This window comes from Pleurodeles waltl, chromosome 4_2, assembly GCF_031143425.1.
Source record: "Pleurodeles waltl isolate 20211129_DDA chromosome 4_2, aPleWal1.hap1.20221129, whole genome shotgun sequence".
Taxonomy (NCBI): domain Eukaryota; kingdom Metazoa; phylum Chordata; class Amphibia; order Caudata; family Salamandridae; genus Pleurodeles; species Pleurodeles waltl.
This window is the reverse complement of record NC_090443.1, coordinates 388,543,553-388,559,613: the sequence shown is the minus strand read 5'-3', so window position 1 is coordinate 388,559,613 and position 16,061 is coordinate 388,543,553. Positions and strand designations below refer to the sequence as shown.

Below are 16,061 nucleotides of genomic sequence, written 5' to 3'. Positions count from 1 at the left end.
GTAGTGTTCGAGATATTATAGGGAAAAGAAATGTGTGTATTTAGGGCCGCAGGATCCAGGGAGATCTCCTTCTGAGATCTGATTGGCTGCCAACACTTCAAACAAGAAGTGTTGGCAGCCATTTCATGACGGCTTCAGTCCCAAAACAAAAGTAAAAAAAAAAAGTGAAAAAGGGGGCAGGGTCTAACCCACTAGCCCTGATCCAGAGGTCCCCTGGGGACCTGCCAGGGCTTAAAAGTACTTTTTAATTCACTGGGATATCTGCGGCTTGATCCACAGATTTCTCAGATTTTGCCCCCAGGTGGGCCAGGGCCTAGGAGCATTCATGGTTTATAAAATAAGGAAGGCACCCCCCCTTTGGGTTTGTTAAAGACCTTGGGACCACTACCTAAATAGCATAGTACTGTGGGGCGTATGGCCCACCCTGGGCCCCGGGGGCCACTCCTCCCCAGGATAAGATAAGAAAAATGAATAGGGGGGCCTTCAGACCCCCAGGGTTTACCACCTCCCTGGGGCTGCTATATTGTAACATGTCAGGGGTTGCACGGACCTCCCTGTGCCCCGGGAATGACCACCTCCCCGGTGCGAGAAAGAGAAAAAGTAATGAGGGGGCCCGCAGACTCCCACAGGCCCCAGGGCTCTCCATTTCCCTGGGGCTAAAATACTGTAATATGAGGGGGCCGTGTGAACCACCCTGGGCCCCAGAGACCACCACCTTCCCAGGGCCAAATATAGAACATTTGCTGAGGGGGGCTGTGCAGACCCCCTGAGCCATTAGGACTGCTACCTCCTGGGAGCTACAATAACAAATAACCAGTGGGTCCATGCGGCCCTGGGGTAGTGATGATCTCCAGGGCCTCGTGGAGTCCATTTGCCCCCCCCCGCCCAAGTATTTATATAATGTAGCCCTAGGGAGGTGGTGAACCCTGGGGCTGGGGGTCCATGCAGAACCCCTAACTATTTTTAATTTGCTGCCCCAGGGAGGTGGTGGATCCCAGGGTCCTGTGGGGTCAGCGTGCCCCCCTAATTTGTTTGATTTTGTAGCCCTAGGGAGGTGATGGTCCTCAGGGCACGGGGTGGTATGTAGGCCCCCCATATATTTCTTTAGTGCTGTCCTGGGAAGGTGGTGGTCCTTGGGACCTGGGTGGTTCTCACAGCCCCCCTACGTTTTTTTCATCATGTAGCCCTGGGAATGTGGTGGTCCCTGAGGCCCGTGAGGTCCATGCGGTTCCCAATTATATTTATTTAATGTAGCCCCAGGGGGTGGTGGTCCCTGGGGCACAGGGTGGATCCATGCACCCCACTAAAAAATTATTTTAAGCAGCTCCCAGTTCCCGGGAGGTGGCAGCCCCCTAACTATTTTTTTATTTGGTGTTCCTGGGAAGACCGTGCATGGCATGAGGTTGGGTAACTACAGGGGGTAGGCCAGGCCCTGCAGCCACACCCCACCGCGCCCGGCTGAAGGTCATGCGTGGCACAGGATTGCCTGGTTTTAGGGGATACACTGCAGAGACTGGCTGCAAGCCTGCAGCCAACCCAGTATAACCAGCCAACCATGCATGGCCTTCAGCCTTGCAGCCAACCTCCTCCACACATGACCGTAGGCCATGCGTGGCGGTGGTTGGATTAAGGTATAGTAATTAAATCACTTAACGTAAAAAAAAAAGACATTGGCTGAAAAAAACAAAGGTTACAGGGATATTATAGTTAGGTTCTGAATTTACTCACACAAAACCACAGAAATTCAGCAGTTACACTTATTTCAAGTAACTATAACTCATGCCCTAAGGTAACTATAGCTCGCGCCCTTGCCCTGCACTCCTAATTACCCCACATATTACAACTCTCATGAAATCTTTGATAACATCATTGATAAGATTAATGTAATGTTTGCAGTAAAATTATTGAGGAAAAAATTGTGCAAGGCAAAGGCGTACATTAAAATTATTTTAGGGCACGAGTTATAGTGGTGAGGGCACAGGTTATAGTCACCTTAGGGCATGAGTCATAGTTACTTGAGATAACCCGAACTATGGATTCTGAATTTCCATGGTTTTGTGGGAATAAATTCAGAACTTATATAAATATATGTTCATTGAAAAAAACGAAGGTTGAAGTGACATTATACTTAGGAATTGTAATAAAATGTTACTTTACATCAGGAAAAAAACATGCAAATTGAATGAAAAAATAAAGGTTAAAAGGGAGTTACAGTCAGGGCCTCTGGAATTATGCAACTGTGCAGTCCTCGTGCTTTGCGCATAATTATAGATTTGCCAAATTTGCCTCATAATCCATCATCTGCTGCACAATCTGCAGATTTTAACAAAAAGGTATTGTTTCTAGCTCAAACGGTTCAGACGTTAGTTACTAAAAATGTAGCAATATAGGTTGCCATACAGTGGAAGGCCCTTTCCAAAGCTGGACTTGTTACCTTTTTGTTGTTCTTGGTATATTTGGGTAGTAAAATGGTACTAATGATGTGCAACCAATGTCCAGACAGTGTTACCAAGTTCAAAAATTATGAAATAAGGAAGTAATACTATTACCAAATGTGCGGCATTATGCCGCACAATATGCCTTTTTCTTGCAGCATAATTTACTCAACCCTGCTGCATAATTTGCATTTCTCCTGCAGCATAATTCTATTGGCCCTGGTTATAGTTTGGTGAAATGTCAGTTAAAACATACTATTTTAAACAAACAAAACAACTGTGAAAATACAGGGGATTGCAGTCTGCCCACTTCTTACCATGAGTTGGCTTTACTGTCTCTCAATCTTACTTGCTTGTTTTCAGTTGAATGGCTTTCCATGTTTCAGCCTCTTCATTTGTATTTGTCTTACCCATGGAACATAGCCTCTGCCACCTTTATGGCTGGTTTCTATGTTTTCTCTGCTCGCTTCGAGTTACCTACTTGTTTTGTTTAAGCAGTTCATGAGCGTGCATGTGTTTTCCAACTGTCTCCCTCATGTGTTTTTCTCCCCCTCCATGTTCTTCCCCACCTGCACTAATCTTGCTGTCTCTTGCTTGTGCGCTCGTCTACCTTAGCTGATCTCTAGTTTGTTCTGTGGCTTGTGTGTTTCTACCTTTAATCCTGTGTTTTCTCTTTTGTTTTGCTTCTCCCCGCCCACTGTGTTGCTTCACCCTTTCCCAATCTACTGCCATATCCGACTCATCCATTTTAATTTTTTTAAAGCACTTTGACTCTAGGTTTAAAAAAAACAATTTTGCACTTCCTTTTTTAAATTTACAGATCCATCCCGGATCTGTAAATAAAAAGAAAAAAAGCCCATGAACCTATAGTTTTTAGCCATGCTGCACAGCAACACCATTGTTGTTTAGATTGGCTAAAAACACACGTGCAAAACTAGTAGGTCTCATAGGCGCTGGCCAGTGCTCGTATTTACAGAAGAGATAGCTGAACAGAGCCATACAAATAAAAAATTTAAGATGCTAGAGCTGCTGGGTTTCCTCTTTCCATGGAGGATTCTATTTTTTTTTTGTTATTAGGAGCTGACATAGACCCAACACAAACTTCTAGCAGGCCTGGACTACTACCAGGATTTCTTCTCTCCACTCCAGTGGCCATGCTACCTCAGTCACTGTACCCCCGGGGAAGGCTGCAGATTCCAGTCTACACATCAACAGTCTACATTCCTTTCTTACCACCTAACAGTCTCCTCCTCCCTTTCTTTGTAGTAACCAACCAATCACACCTTCCTTCCAAGCTTCAAGGAGTTAAAGCAGGATCTCTGCTGGAACTTCCAACAACTGTACATTGTAAATTGTCCGGCACTGAAATATTTATACCAGTGTTAATTTGTAAATAAAAACGTGCCGGTGCTGAAACCCTTCTTCTTAAACACGCTGCTGCTGCAATTAAATGTGGGAACACAGAATACTGAGGCGGCGTAATCCTGAAGCCATCTCGGGCCTCTTCAATCCATATAAAGCCACTCCCTGCCCCTTCAGCTCACTCTAGGAGCTTTCTACTTTCTCCCTTTATGACGCTTTTTCGTTTTTCCCTTCCTTCGTCTTTCCCATATGTGTCTTTTGCTCACAGCAAATGCTTGAGGCAGAAGAATAAGCCCCGACCCTCAAAAATAAGCGCAGGTGCTCAGCACCGGAAACAACAAGCACAAATTAAGCACTGATATATACTCTGTTGTATCACAGTCACTGTGACGCTTTGAAGGAGACCATCTCCCTTGCCTCCTGTTCCACTAAAAGAAACATTGCTTTTATCAACATATATTAATAATAATACGACATTTATTAGCGAACAACATTTATTTAAAGGAGTACATTCTTTCATACGTTGTTGCAAACACGACAAAGGGCATATGTGCATGACGGCCTGGAGGACGTTCTTGTAAATGCACTTTGGTCTTACTTTTACTTTACAGTGTCAGTATTCTTTGCTTTATCAGATCCCAGGGCACCATGGACTGGAGCAGAACAAGCTTCCCTCTCAATAACAAACTTCCCAACTCACACGGTGCCACTATGTGTCACACAATATTGCTTTCCTTCCCACGGTCTCCTGGTGAAGAGCTGATATCACAATGTGAAAATAAAGTGAGCTATAAATCCTTGCATTGGGTGGGCTTTGGGCTCATGTTAGGCTCTGCATGGACAATGTTCATTCTTGGGTGTGAAATCTCCCCAGGACCCCAGCAGTAGCCTCAGAAGCACTGTTTTTTGCTATGAGAGGAGGGAGGTGGTGAGTAGAAGTGCCACATGCTGTGACTGGCACAAAGCCCCGCCCCTTCAAGGCTCCCCCCCTCCCTCACACAGTGAAAGTTTTCTGAAGGTGGTAAGTGTGCGATAAGCTTTTCTTTCCTTAAGTTCCACAAGTTCGTTCCTGACAACATCTCTTGGGTGCCACAACGCATGACACATAAAGTCTTCCGTGTCCTGTTTTCTAGCTGCCACGGTGGAGCATCACTTAAAATCAGCAAATTAAATCTGTTTCTCTGACAGGGCCCAATTCACAAAGAGTCCCCACAGTCATGGTGGAGTCTCTGTACTCATGGTGAATCTCCCCACTGCAGTTGATTGCGGAGATTCCCCCGCGAGTGTGAAGCCTCCGCCACGACCGTGGAGGCTCTTTGTTAATCGTGTGCTAGAACAGTTGGTCATTGCCATGTTCTGGATGTGCTGCATCGGAGAACTTGCAAGGGAAGTGGGAGTGTAAGGACTGGATCGGAGTGGCCTACCTTGGTGCTTAAAGATGGACAAACCAGCAAATTATTAGGGAGAGCCGAGCCAAGGGTCTTATCTGACTCTTGGAGCCCAAGCTCCAGCTAAGCCACCAAATTATTTGGCATTAGATCATGCAAAAACATAATGTAGAGGTCTAATAAAGAATCTTCAAAATTTAAACAAGTGTACTTATTTAACACATGGACGTTTTTCTCTTTAGTACTTTAAATTGTATCAACAAAGTGAGTGACATTTATCAGAAGTAGTAGTTTCTAAACGTGGAAACATTCATGATCCGACTCCTGCCCAAACGACGATATGACGTCAGCTGTTATGTGCCCCCACGTACATCCAATATTGTCAATTAAAGATGCAGCAACATTATAGTCAATTGACCTGCTTATAGTATAGCACACTTTCTGAGCTGAATTACTACAAATGTGACGACCAAGGAGAAGAAACTAAAGTAATGTGAAGTCATCGCCTATGAACACACAGTTTGGGCAAGCGAGGAAGTTGAGGCGTGAACTCAGGTTTCGTGGCTACACACTGGGCAACCCAGCCATTGAGCTGCCCAGACTTCCCTCTTGCTATTGCTCGAAAATATTGTTTCTGGTTAAGAATGCCCAAGATAATAGAGGGGGAGATTTAAGAGCCCCTAGTGCCTCCATGTGCCATATTAGCATAATTCTTTTTATGCTAATGTTGCTCAATTAGGCCAAAATCGCCACACCAAATTTGCAAAGTAGCGTAATGCATGTATTGTGCCACCTTGTACCCTCTGCTCTACATTATGCCTACATCAGGCATAATGTATGCAAAGGATGTGTTTTCTGTTAGAGGGGCTGAGAAAATGGAGCAAAAGAAATCTAAGAGATTCCTTTGTGTCATTTTTTTCGGCACTTTTAACGCCTGCTCAGAGCAGGCGTTGAAAGGAGGTACACCACTGTTTACAATGGGCCTCAATGTGCTTTGCAGGATTAGCGTCAAAAGTTTTGACGCTAATCCTGCAAAGCACCAAACTAGCGTAAAAAAGTATGACGCTAGTTCCCTAACTACCGCCATGGTGCATCATATTTTAAAAATGGCGCACACATGGTGGCATTAGGTGGGCACTAAGGGGCACTACAAAAGTGACGCCACACTGTGTGCAGCAGCAGTTTTTATAAATCTGCCCCAAAAATATATGGCAGATGAAAACACCCTCTGCACCAAACCACATACGTATTTCTTCCATTGCGCCACCTACGCTTCACACACAACAGCATATTACTTTATTTTCTTTAAGTTATTTCTCATTGTGCCCCCCTTCATTTTGTGATGCTCTCTTCTCTTTATCTTCAATGCAGAATGACCTCCACCGAGCAATCCAGCGGACGCACTCCGCCATGTTCAACCAAGTCCTCATTCTAGTTTGCACTTTGGTCTGCCTCATGTTCACCTGGTGAGTACTGTATGTGCACTTCTTTTGCTCAGCAAGGTCTAAAGCTCACTCACCTTGCCGGTTATGTTTCTTAATATTACCAGTAAAGTTAATAAAAGGAATGGGCATCTTAGACAATATTGTGGAGGGCTTGGGGCCACTGCATGTATCTGTGTGGTTTTCTGTTGTCAGATACCCTGTGTTGTACATGTTTGTGATTCATTTATTGTTTTTATGAAACAGGATATAGGGGATGTTGCCTGTTTTTGGGTGTGTATGTTCCAACATGTATTTAATCAGATTCCAAAACTCATATTATGTTATGTTATCTATATGGTGCAAACCTAGCTTGGGAGTAGCAGAGCTCTTTACACTATTACAGCTCAGAAGTACACAACTTATACATTTTAGGCACAGGGAGATTAAGTGAATTGTGCAGTGCCACACGATTTTCAATAAAGTGCCAAGGCTGTGATTCAAACTCAGGGCCTGATTTAGAACCCAGCGGACAGGTTACTCCATCACAACGGTGACGGATGTCCGATCTGCTGAAATCTAAATCTTGTTTTATCCTATGATCTCGGTGAATGGGACATCCGTGACCGTTGTGACAGAGTAATACATCCGTCAAGTTCTAAATCAGGCCATCAGGTCCAAAACTCAAATTCCACATCTCTTTCCCTCACCTTCTTTGCTACCTCTGTTCATGTGTGACATTTTATCACACACCTTGGCATGGAGATACACATGGTGTCCACATGGGTGACCCCAAACGCTTGCACTGATGTCTGCCTCATTCAGCTTGTCCAGTGAAACATTTCAACTAGAGCAACACTTCTCAACCTTTTGACTTCTGTGGCCCTCCACTTAATCACCACTGGAACCCAGGGAACCCCATTGAATCATCATTGGAATCTGAGGACTCCCACTGAGTCATTACTGAAACCGGGGACACTGGCATAAGCATTTTCGATAATTTGAACCACAAACCAATACACAAAAAAGAAATAATCATTCATCAAACAAATAGTTATACATAAAAATAAATGATGAAATATTTAATTCGCAATATTTAAATAAAAATTGAGTTTTGATTTTATTGGGAAGGTTGAAGCTTTTGAAATTCAATTTAGGCCACTCAGCATCCATACTGTATTCTGTTTGTTGCACTTGGACTGCTTCCACCAATCAATCTGAGGATACTAACTTATTTTTAGCCTAATTTCAAACTCCTTCACACTTACAGAACGATTAACATTTTTAATCTTTAAATGTTGCTTCGTCACATAAATTTGCTTTATCAATCTGTTAATATTATTTATTTTCTAATTAGTTGCAGACCCTTCAGTAGGCTTCGTGGACTCACAGTGGTCCCCGGACCACAGGTTGAGGACCACTGAACTAGAGGCTTCAATAAGCTTGATACTATTTCGAAATACCTGATGGCGGAGATCTTGAGTTTGTAGAGTGAGGATCCCTTGTTCAAGTTACTATATTGTAACCTTGTTACAGACTTATAGATTTTTGCCCATGCTCACACTCTCAGGAAGCATCATTCTGCATAAAAGTGTAGGACAATTCTTACAGATAATCCTCCACTTCTTGTGTTTAAACATTGGGATCGCTGCCAAAATGAGTGTATTTCTCTATTAGCATTTGTTTATTTGCATGGCATTTGCTTATTGACCATATGGTGTCAAACAGCTTCATAGTAGGAGGGTGCAAAGTGATTATCAATGTTTGTTTTTTTAATTGTCACTGTAATATGATGAATATGGCCCATGATTTGATTTGCAAGTTATCTGCAAATAATTATTTAATTTTAGGCTGCTATGGTCGAATCTTTTTCCTAGTTTGTCGAAGTACAACTCAGCACTATGTTCTCTATAAAATGTGAGGTCTCGCAAATGGGTTGGCGAAGATATGAGGTTTCCTAAGCATTTTTAAGGTGGTGGATGTTTGTAGTTAGCATGGCATGTGATTTTATCTTACTTTTTGTGTTTTATTTCTGCTGGATATGTTGTTTGATGGTTGGATCCACTGTCAGTTACTAGAGATTCTTCTATGGGCGGCCAATGTGGACAAATTTGAGGAACCCTGTGCCTCCAATGGCAAATTTACTCAGACATTTCTAAGAGCATGTGATCAATGTCTTCTATAACCACTGGTTAAGAATGTCGGTGAGGTCAGATCTGTGACAGGTCAATGAGAAAAAATATTGATTGGCTTGAGTAAAGGTTACTTTTTATGTTCCATAGTTCTTGTTTGGTGCTGATGCTGACTCCCACCTTTCTCTATCCACAGTATTTGTGGCATCCAACACTTGGAAAGGGCTGGAAACAACCTGACCCTCTTTGACTCGCTGTACTTCTGCATCGTTACCTTCTCCACTGTGGGCTTTGGTGATGTGACCCCCAAGATCTGGCCGTCCCAGCTTCTCGTAGTCATCATGATCTGTGTGGCGCTCATTGTGCTACCGATCCAGGTAACATTGTGATATCTCAGTCCTCGTTGTGCTATCGACCCAGGTAATCTGCCACATCCCATCATACAAATACAGATAATGCTGTGTCTTTGCATGCTCAAAAGTACTCTTATCTAGGTAATCTGTTACCCGTGCATATCTCATCGAGCTCCTGATCTAGGTAATCTTTTGCCCTTGTAAATCACGCGGTGCTTCGCAGTTTAGCTAACACTCCCTCTTGAGTATGTCATAATGCTCCCAGTCAAAGCAATCCACCCCTCTTGTAATTCCTACTATAGTCACAATCTGTAAGGCCCCCTCTCGTTTGTCCATTTTCCTACCAATCCAAGAGTAAAATGGGTGTTTCACATTACCTGTTGAGCTCCTAATCCAGATCTACTCCTTGCTGTTCCTCATCCTGGTAATCCATTATTCAGCTTATTTTTACATTCAGTTCTACTATTGATCCAAGTAATTAGCTTCCCCTCACTTCTCCAATTGTGTTCCCAATCTCATTCATCAGACCACATCCCATAGAAATCCCTATCCAGTAATGCTGGTCCCCACCGCTTCATCATTCTATTAAATCTGTCTCATTTCCACTTTCCTTTGTGTTCTGATCTGGGTGAATCGCTCTCTTTTGCATGGCCCATTGTGGTTCAACCCCCTTGCATATCCTATAGTTCTTAATCCAGTTTATGTAGCCCCAGAAAGGCATTTCGCCATCTTCCTGAGACAGGTAATCCCTTATCGACCTCATTTCCACACCCATCTATGCTCCTGGTTAAGAAACTCTTGACAGTGCACAAGACCCATCATGCGCCCCCCTCTGGAAAACTAGTGTTAGGGTCTTTCATGTGCGTTACAGGCAAGTAAGTTTTCTGTTTAAACATTCAAAGCTTGCACCACTCACTTGTGATTTAAAGGCTTCCCTCTTGCACTGTTGCTTGCTCTGATCTGACCCGACCAGCACCAGTCTCACAGTACTCACCACCGCACAGTAAGACCCTCCGACTTGGCTCCACTGCACAGCGCTTCCACCTGTCAGCAACACCTTGTGTGTTTGTTGAACTCTCATCAAAAGACAGGGCCAGGGTCAAAACCTTTGACAAAGTACCTTAGAAAAGCTTTGTACACCGAATAAACTAGTTTTATCCCTTGCCATCATGCTGCACACTTAGCTGGACTCCACCCAGGCCTCCCGCCAAGATAGTGGAGGCTGAATGTGCATTTAGCATGATCAGCCCATCTTGCTTCCATCAATGGTAGCAGGCGTGGCACAGTACAGTGCTAGGAGATACAGGTTGTGCTAGAAATGGCAAGGTGCTGTGTGCCTGCACTGCTAGATTTCCATTCCAAGCACTGGATGCAAGGATGTCTGATGTCTTCCACTCCATTTCTTCAAACATGCCACTCCAGCAGTAAAAATTCTCATAGAATTGTGGTGGACACCTGTTGATGAAAAGGGACGTGCATCAGATCATCAGTTCTGGCCTTACAGAGGTCTCTAAGCGAGTGCACTTCAACCCTTAAAACTAAAGATTCCAGTTACACCGAGCTGATGGAAGAGCTCAATCTGTATGGACTTTTAAAAATTAAGCAAATCTTTATCAATGAAGCAACATGTGTCCCCTAAAGCTAGATGTGGAAGATACTGAGACCATATCTCAAACACAAGACTATAAACAAGAATTGCACAAGACAAAATATCTTGCCTATGCAGCCATACTGCACAGCCACTGTGCTGCGGTGCGAAGCTGTAATGCTTTTAAGCACCGCTATTGGCATTCTCAATGTTGTTTAGCCATGTCATACAGCTGCAGTGAGCCATTAGGCAAAATTCTGTTTTCTCTGGATTGTTGCAGATTCTTATAGCATCACTATTTATGGCTGATTTGTCAGTTAGTCTGAGGTCCTCATCCACCTAAGGGTAAATTAATTGTTCATGACAGTGGATGCTACTTGAAGAACTTGAGGCCCAAGCCCTCCACCTAAGAAAGACAAAGTCCAGGCCCTACCCTGGAGCAGAGCTATCCTAACAACTTCCATGTTCTGATTCACTATCTCTGCAGCCCCTTTTCACACCACATGTTCTTAATCTGTTTGAGCCGGGCCTGTATTGACAGTGTCCATGCTTGTGGTACTTCCTGGCCTGTGCTGAGCCTGGGTCGAGCCAGATCCGAGACTTCCATTTCCATAAAGCAAGGTAAGGCTTGCCTGAGGGTGCCTCCTCTAAGGCTAGATTACAAGTAAACATCCAGTTATTAAGTAACACCAATGATCTCCAAAGGAAATCTGTTATTTTACGTAAAGTACCATAACACTTTGGCCAGACCCGAAGCTTATCCCTGTTTAGACTTTGCCAGCTGTTACTGGGAGTGCTTCAGGACTGCACACGCCTTTGCTAGACCCCTTTTGGTGATGCACTGTGCCATTGATGCTGGGATTATGCTGAACCATTGCAGTGTTCGTGTTAGGCTTGTGATAAGCAGACTGCATTGTCCTTCTGGTGCATAGCTTGCTCTATAATGTTAGGGAGGTGTGAGGCTGAGATTTCCCAACAAGCTAATGGGTGTACCCAACTAAAACCGACAGGCCAGGCTGGTGCAATTTAACAGTAGTAATGAACAGGATTATGGGAATTAACTTTAATTCATTTGGAAAAGTAAGATCAGCCAGTGTAGGGACAGTCTGCACTGTGTTGTCCACTCTAGTCCAGTTTCTCCTCGGAGAAATGTATGGCATGGAGGCCCAGGAGAGAAGGCTAGTATAAGCATATACTTAGCAACAACAGACCAGGCTTAGGATGAGGAGCGAGAGCAGGCCTTTTAGTAGCCCAGATTGCATCTGCACGAAGTCTAAATACCTCTATGAAACACTCACTGGCACTGTAAGAAATTCACACTGCCTTCACACTCATCGCCAGAGCTCTCACTCATGTCCAATCATGGGTTTTATTTGACAAAAATCTCAAGAAAATGTGATTTAAAAAAAAATATTTAAAAAAATTAAATTTTGGGGGGTATCTCCCACTCCGTACACATCCCTGAAGGTATGACTCTCACAATCTAGCAATTCTAGAAGGGTTGGTCTGACAGGTCCGTAGGTGGCCTCGTTTGTTGGCTGTTTGTTAGCCCAATTATAGATTGGGTTGGTTTTTACTGTTGATTTCTCTTCCTTTACCACAAACATACCCCACAGTGAGCATAAATGTACACAGTTTCCAATACCCTGCAAAACACCTATACAGCCAGTCAAAGTAGGGCACTTTTCTGATTTGTTCATGGAAGATATTTTTATTTTGATGCCCGGGCCCATTTTCTTTCCCAATCTGACCCTGGTGATTGACTGTGTGACTTGTGTTTTACTTTTACTGCACCTGTGGTGGGGCTGTTATGGGCCTCTTCCTGTAGTTTGCTGAGCTGGGGCTGTGCAAATTATCTAGCCTTTACCTGGCTTGTGGTGTGGTTGTGCAAGGTTTTGAGTCTGGCCTGCTGGCCAGTGCTGTACCTGCACAGTCTTGTTCAGAGCCTCCAAGATGCCTGTTCCTGTCACTTCCCTAGGGCTTTCTCATCGCACCTTATCATGCAATTGTCGCTGACATGACACCAACAGAGCCCTTTCTGGTATGTTTGAATTGACAGCTGTCAGGATAATTACAATCTTGGCAGAGAAGAAAGAAAGATGCCTCGCGCTGTCATCTGTCAGCCCCCTCAGCAGTTGTACCTCTTTGCTCAGTTCTATTTCTCTGTCCTTTATTCCCCTTATATCCCTCTCTATCCACTTCTCCACACATAGGTTCTTAGGACTGGGAACTGACAGCTTTATTTGTCTGGATGCCCTCATGTCATCACTTCTTCACAAAAGTAGAATAAGGATTACAGAGAAGCTGAGCTTTCAGTCATACATATTTAGCTATTGCTTTTCATGTGTTTTTCCTGGATTACCATTGCTTAGATAGAATTTGCATTGAGGCCATAACATTTGGTGGATGGCAAGCTCTTCCTATTTGTGTTATCTATTAGTTTTGGTTTTGGGGCTCAAACAGTCATTTTGCTAGACTACAGCCACTGAGTGCTCGTTGATGTATTTACTTTGCTAACACAACAACATTGTAACTGCTGTTTCTGACAGATTCAAACCTGCAGATTCCTCACCTTGTAAATTTCCAGAAGAGCCAGACTGGATCAAGGAATTTTTGTGGAAAACCCCTAACGCTTCAGCAGTTGGCATCATATGGTTATGTGTCAGCTCCATCCTGTCCCTGATGTGACCAGAATGGCCAGATGAGGCCACTATATCTGCGCTACTTCAGTGTGCTGATGTCAGTTCCCTTTCTTTCTGCCCCTTTCAAGGCGGGTCTGGAGCTTTGTTTCCCTGTCATTTTGGCAATATTGTCCCTCAAAATGTCTATTGAAGTGTGCATGTATATCTCCACTGATACCAACAGGGTTCAAGCTGTGTTGAGATTGTCACTGACAGTTGTCAGTGACCGACACCCTCAACATCTACTTGCAGTGCCTTGGCTCATACACAACTCAGAGTTGTGCGTGTACTGCAGAAAGATTAACCAGAAGGCCATTAGCATCTGTGAAGTGAAACTCAGTTCGCCGAACTTCCCAAAAAGCTGAGGAAGCTGTCCCTGTTGAAGTCAATGGCATGGACACACTCTTGCTTCTGAGGCTGCTCCTGTGACTGGTCTTCATCAAGGATGCTGGGATCAGGTAACTCGAGGAAAGCAAAGAAACACTAGAAATCCAAATACGGTTCTACATTTTTCTGGCATTAACATCAGATGGAATCCGCAAAGTTGTTCTGCTTCTGCTGAATCAGCCCCTACACCCCCAAAATCCCTGGGCCATTGGCAATGGCACAACAGTTCCAAGAGCTGTAGCAGGCCCTTGACACCATCTCAGTGCCCAGCAAGATCCATCTGGAGATCTGAGGATGCCTCTAGTTGGTCTACCACTGGCCAATGTCCTCCATTTCATAGACAGGTGACTCCTGGAGATTGAGACTTCCTGCTGCAGCATCCCGCTCCAGAGAGCCTAGTGGTTCAAGCCTCCACTAGCAGACTGAATGCCAACGCTCTTCCTACTGGCCAACCTAGTAGGGAATCTAAGAGGATAGAGATATTTGCAAAATGAATGGTTTCCTCCACCAGTGTGGCTCTAAGGTCCATAAACACATCATGTTTCCTAGGCAGGTATTCGCAGTGCACTGTAGGAGAGACTTGCAGACATTTTGCCAGCAGTCCAAGATGACTTCTGGCTATAATTACAAAGGCCTATCTTGGATGGTCAAGACACAGAGAAATAATTTCTTCTGGTCTCGACATGACCGACTGTCTGGGTAGGGTAGTCAGCATCAGAGTAGTGCTTTGACACCACAACTAGATTCATTACATGGGCTTCTCATCTGATGTGCAACAGTCCCTGATTGACATGCCCTTCAGTGTCTCTAAGCCGTTCGGATCAAAGGTGGAAAAAGCCCTTGAAAGATTTAAAGCGAGCAAGGCCACGGTCTGCTCTCTGGGCTCGGCTCCCCCGGCTCAGCAGTTACTCCAGCAACAAAGCCCCTTTTGGCCTAACTGCTGCCTCTTTGGGTGTTCACAAAAGTGATGGTGGTGATTGCAGCCCATCTACAGAGGTGGTGAATACCATTTTTTCTGTACTATGACAACTGGCTACTACAGGCAGACTCGCCTTGAGCAGTCTTGAGCCCCCTCCACATGATGTCAACCTGTTAACATCATCAACATCCCAAATTCACACCTGACTCCTTCACAGAGGCTCCACTTCATCAGAGCCATTTTGGTGCACTTCTAAGTCTTCCCTCCACCTCAACGAATCCAGGACATTTAGGCTATGATCATGATGTTTCAACCCTTAATCTGAGGCTCAGTTAGAACGGCTCTCAAGCTTCTGGGCCTCTGGTCCTTCTGCATCCTGCTTGTGGACCATGCCAGGTGGCACATCAGGGCTCTGCAGGGAGATCTGACATCTCAGTGGGTTCTGCTTTAAGGGGGCCCTTCTGAGGCCATCCTAGTGTTGAAAAAGGCTGCGCAAGATCTCAGTGGTGGCTTGCCAACTGTAATTGTACCTGCGCAGATCCCTCTCCCTCCCCCACCCAGAGCTAACTATCATGACAGATGCTTCATTGTTGGGTTGGGGGCTAATTAAGCTAATCTAGGGGAGGTTGAGCTCAGAGAACTCTAGTTTCCAGTGAAAACGCACCTCCACATCAACTTGCTAGAGCTGCAAGTGATTCCCTTGACATTGAAGGCATTCCTTTCAACCATCAAGGGGGAACACGTGCAGGTGCTCACAGACAACACAATCACATGTGGTACTGCAGCAAACCGGGCATTGTGGGTCCTATCCCAAGGGGCTCTTTACCTCTGGAAGTGACTAAATGCTCAGGGCACATCCGAGGTTGCCAACACCTGCCTAGAAATGTAAACACCAGGGCGGGCAAATTCATCTACCGTTGCCTAACGGATTACCAATAGCAGTTACATTCAGAGGTGGCGAATGGCATGTTCCAGCAACGGGGAGAACCCTGGTTTGATCAATTCTCTATAACACAGAAAGAAACTTGGTTGTCCAAGATTTTGTATGTTGGAGTTCCCAAGGCTGTCATCCTTCGGAGATGCCTTTTGCCTCCAATGGGGCTTGGGACTCCTATACACATTTCTGCCCCTGCTTCTTCAACCTGGAGTACTGAAAAAAAAACAAGAGACTCCAGGCCCAAGTCCTACTAGGGGCTCCAGGCTGGGTGAGGAGAGCGTTGTGCCCAGAACTTCTGGCCATGAGCACATCCTCCCATCTGGCTGTCCCTCCAGGAAGACCTTGTGGTGCAGTAGAAGGGTCGACTGTTTCACCCGAGTCTGCACAACTTACTCCTCCATGTGAGGAACCTGAGTGATGGCAGATGATGGCTTACAGTCTTCCACCTGAAGTGGTTG

The 16,061-nt window shown here is 44.7% G+C and overlaps 1 protein-coding gene across 1 annotated transcript in view; it reads left to right on the top strand.

The window, feature by feature from the left end:
- The window catches only part of LOC138293872 (potassium channel subfamily T member 1-like), a 577,968-nt gene that overhangs the window by 189,933 nt on the left and 371,974 nt on the right, over positions 1-16,061 (top strand). Inside the window, exons 9-10 of the mRNA XM_069233172.1 lie at positions 6,557-6,651; positions 8,935-9,115. Of these exons, the coding sequence (XP_069089273.1) occupies positions 6,557-6,651; positions 8,935-9,115 (276 nt within the window). The remainder of the gene's footprint in view (positions 1-6,556; positions 6,652-8,934; positions 9,116-16,061) is intronic.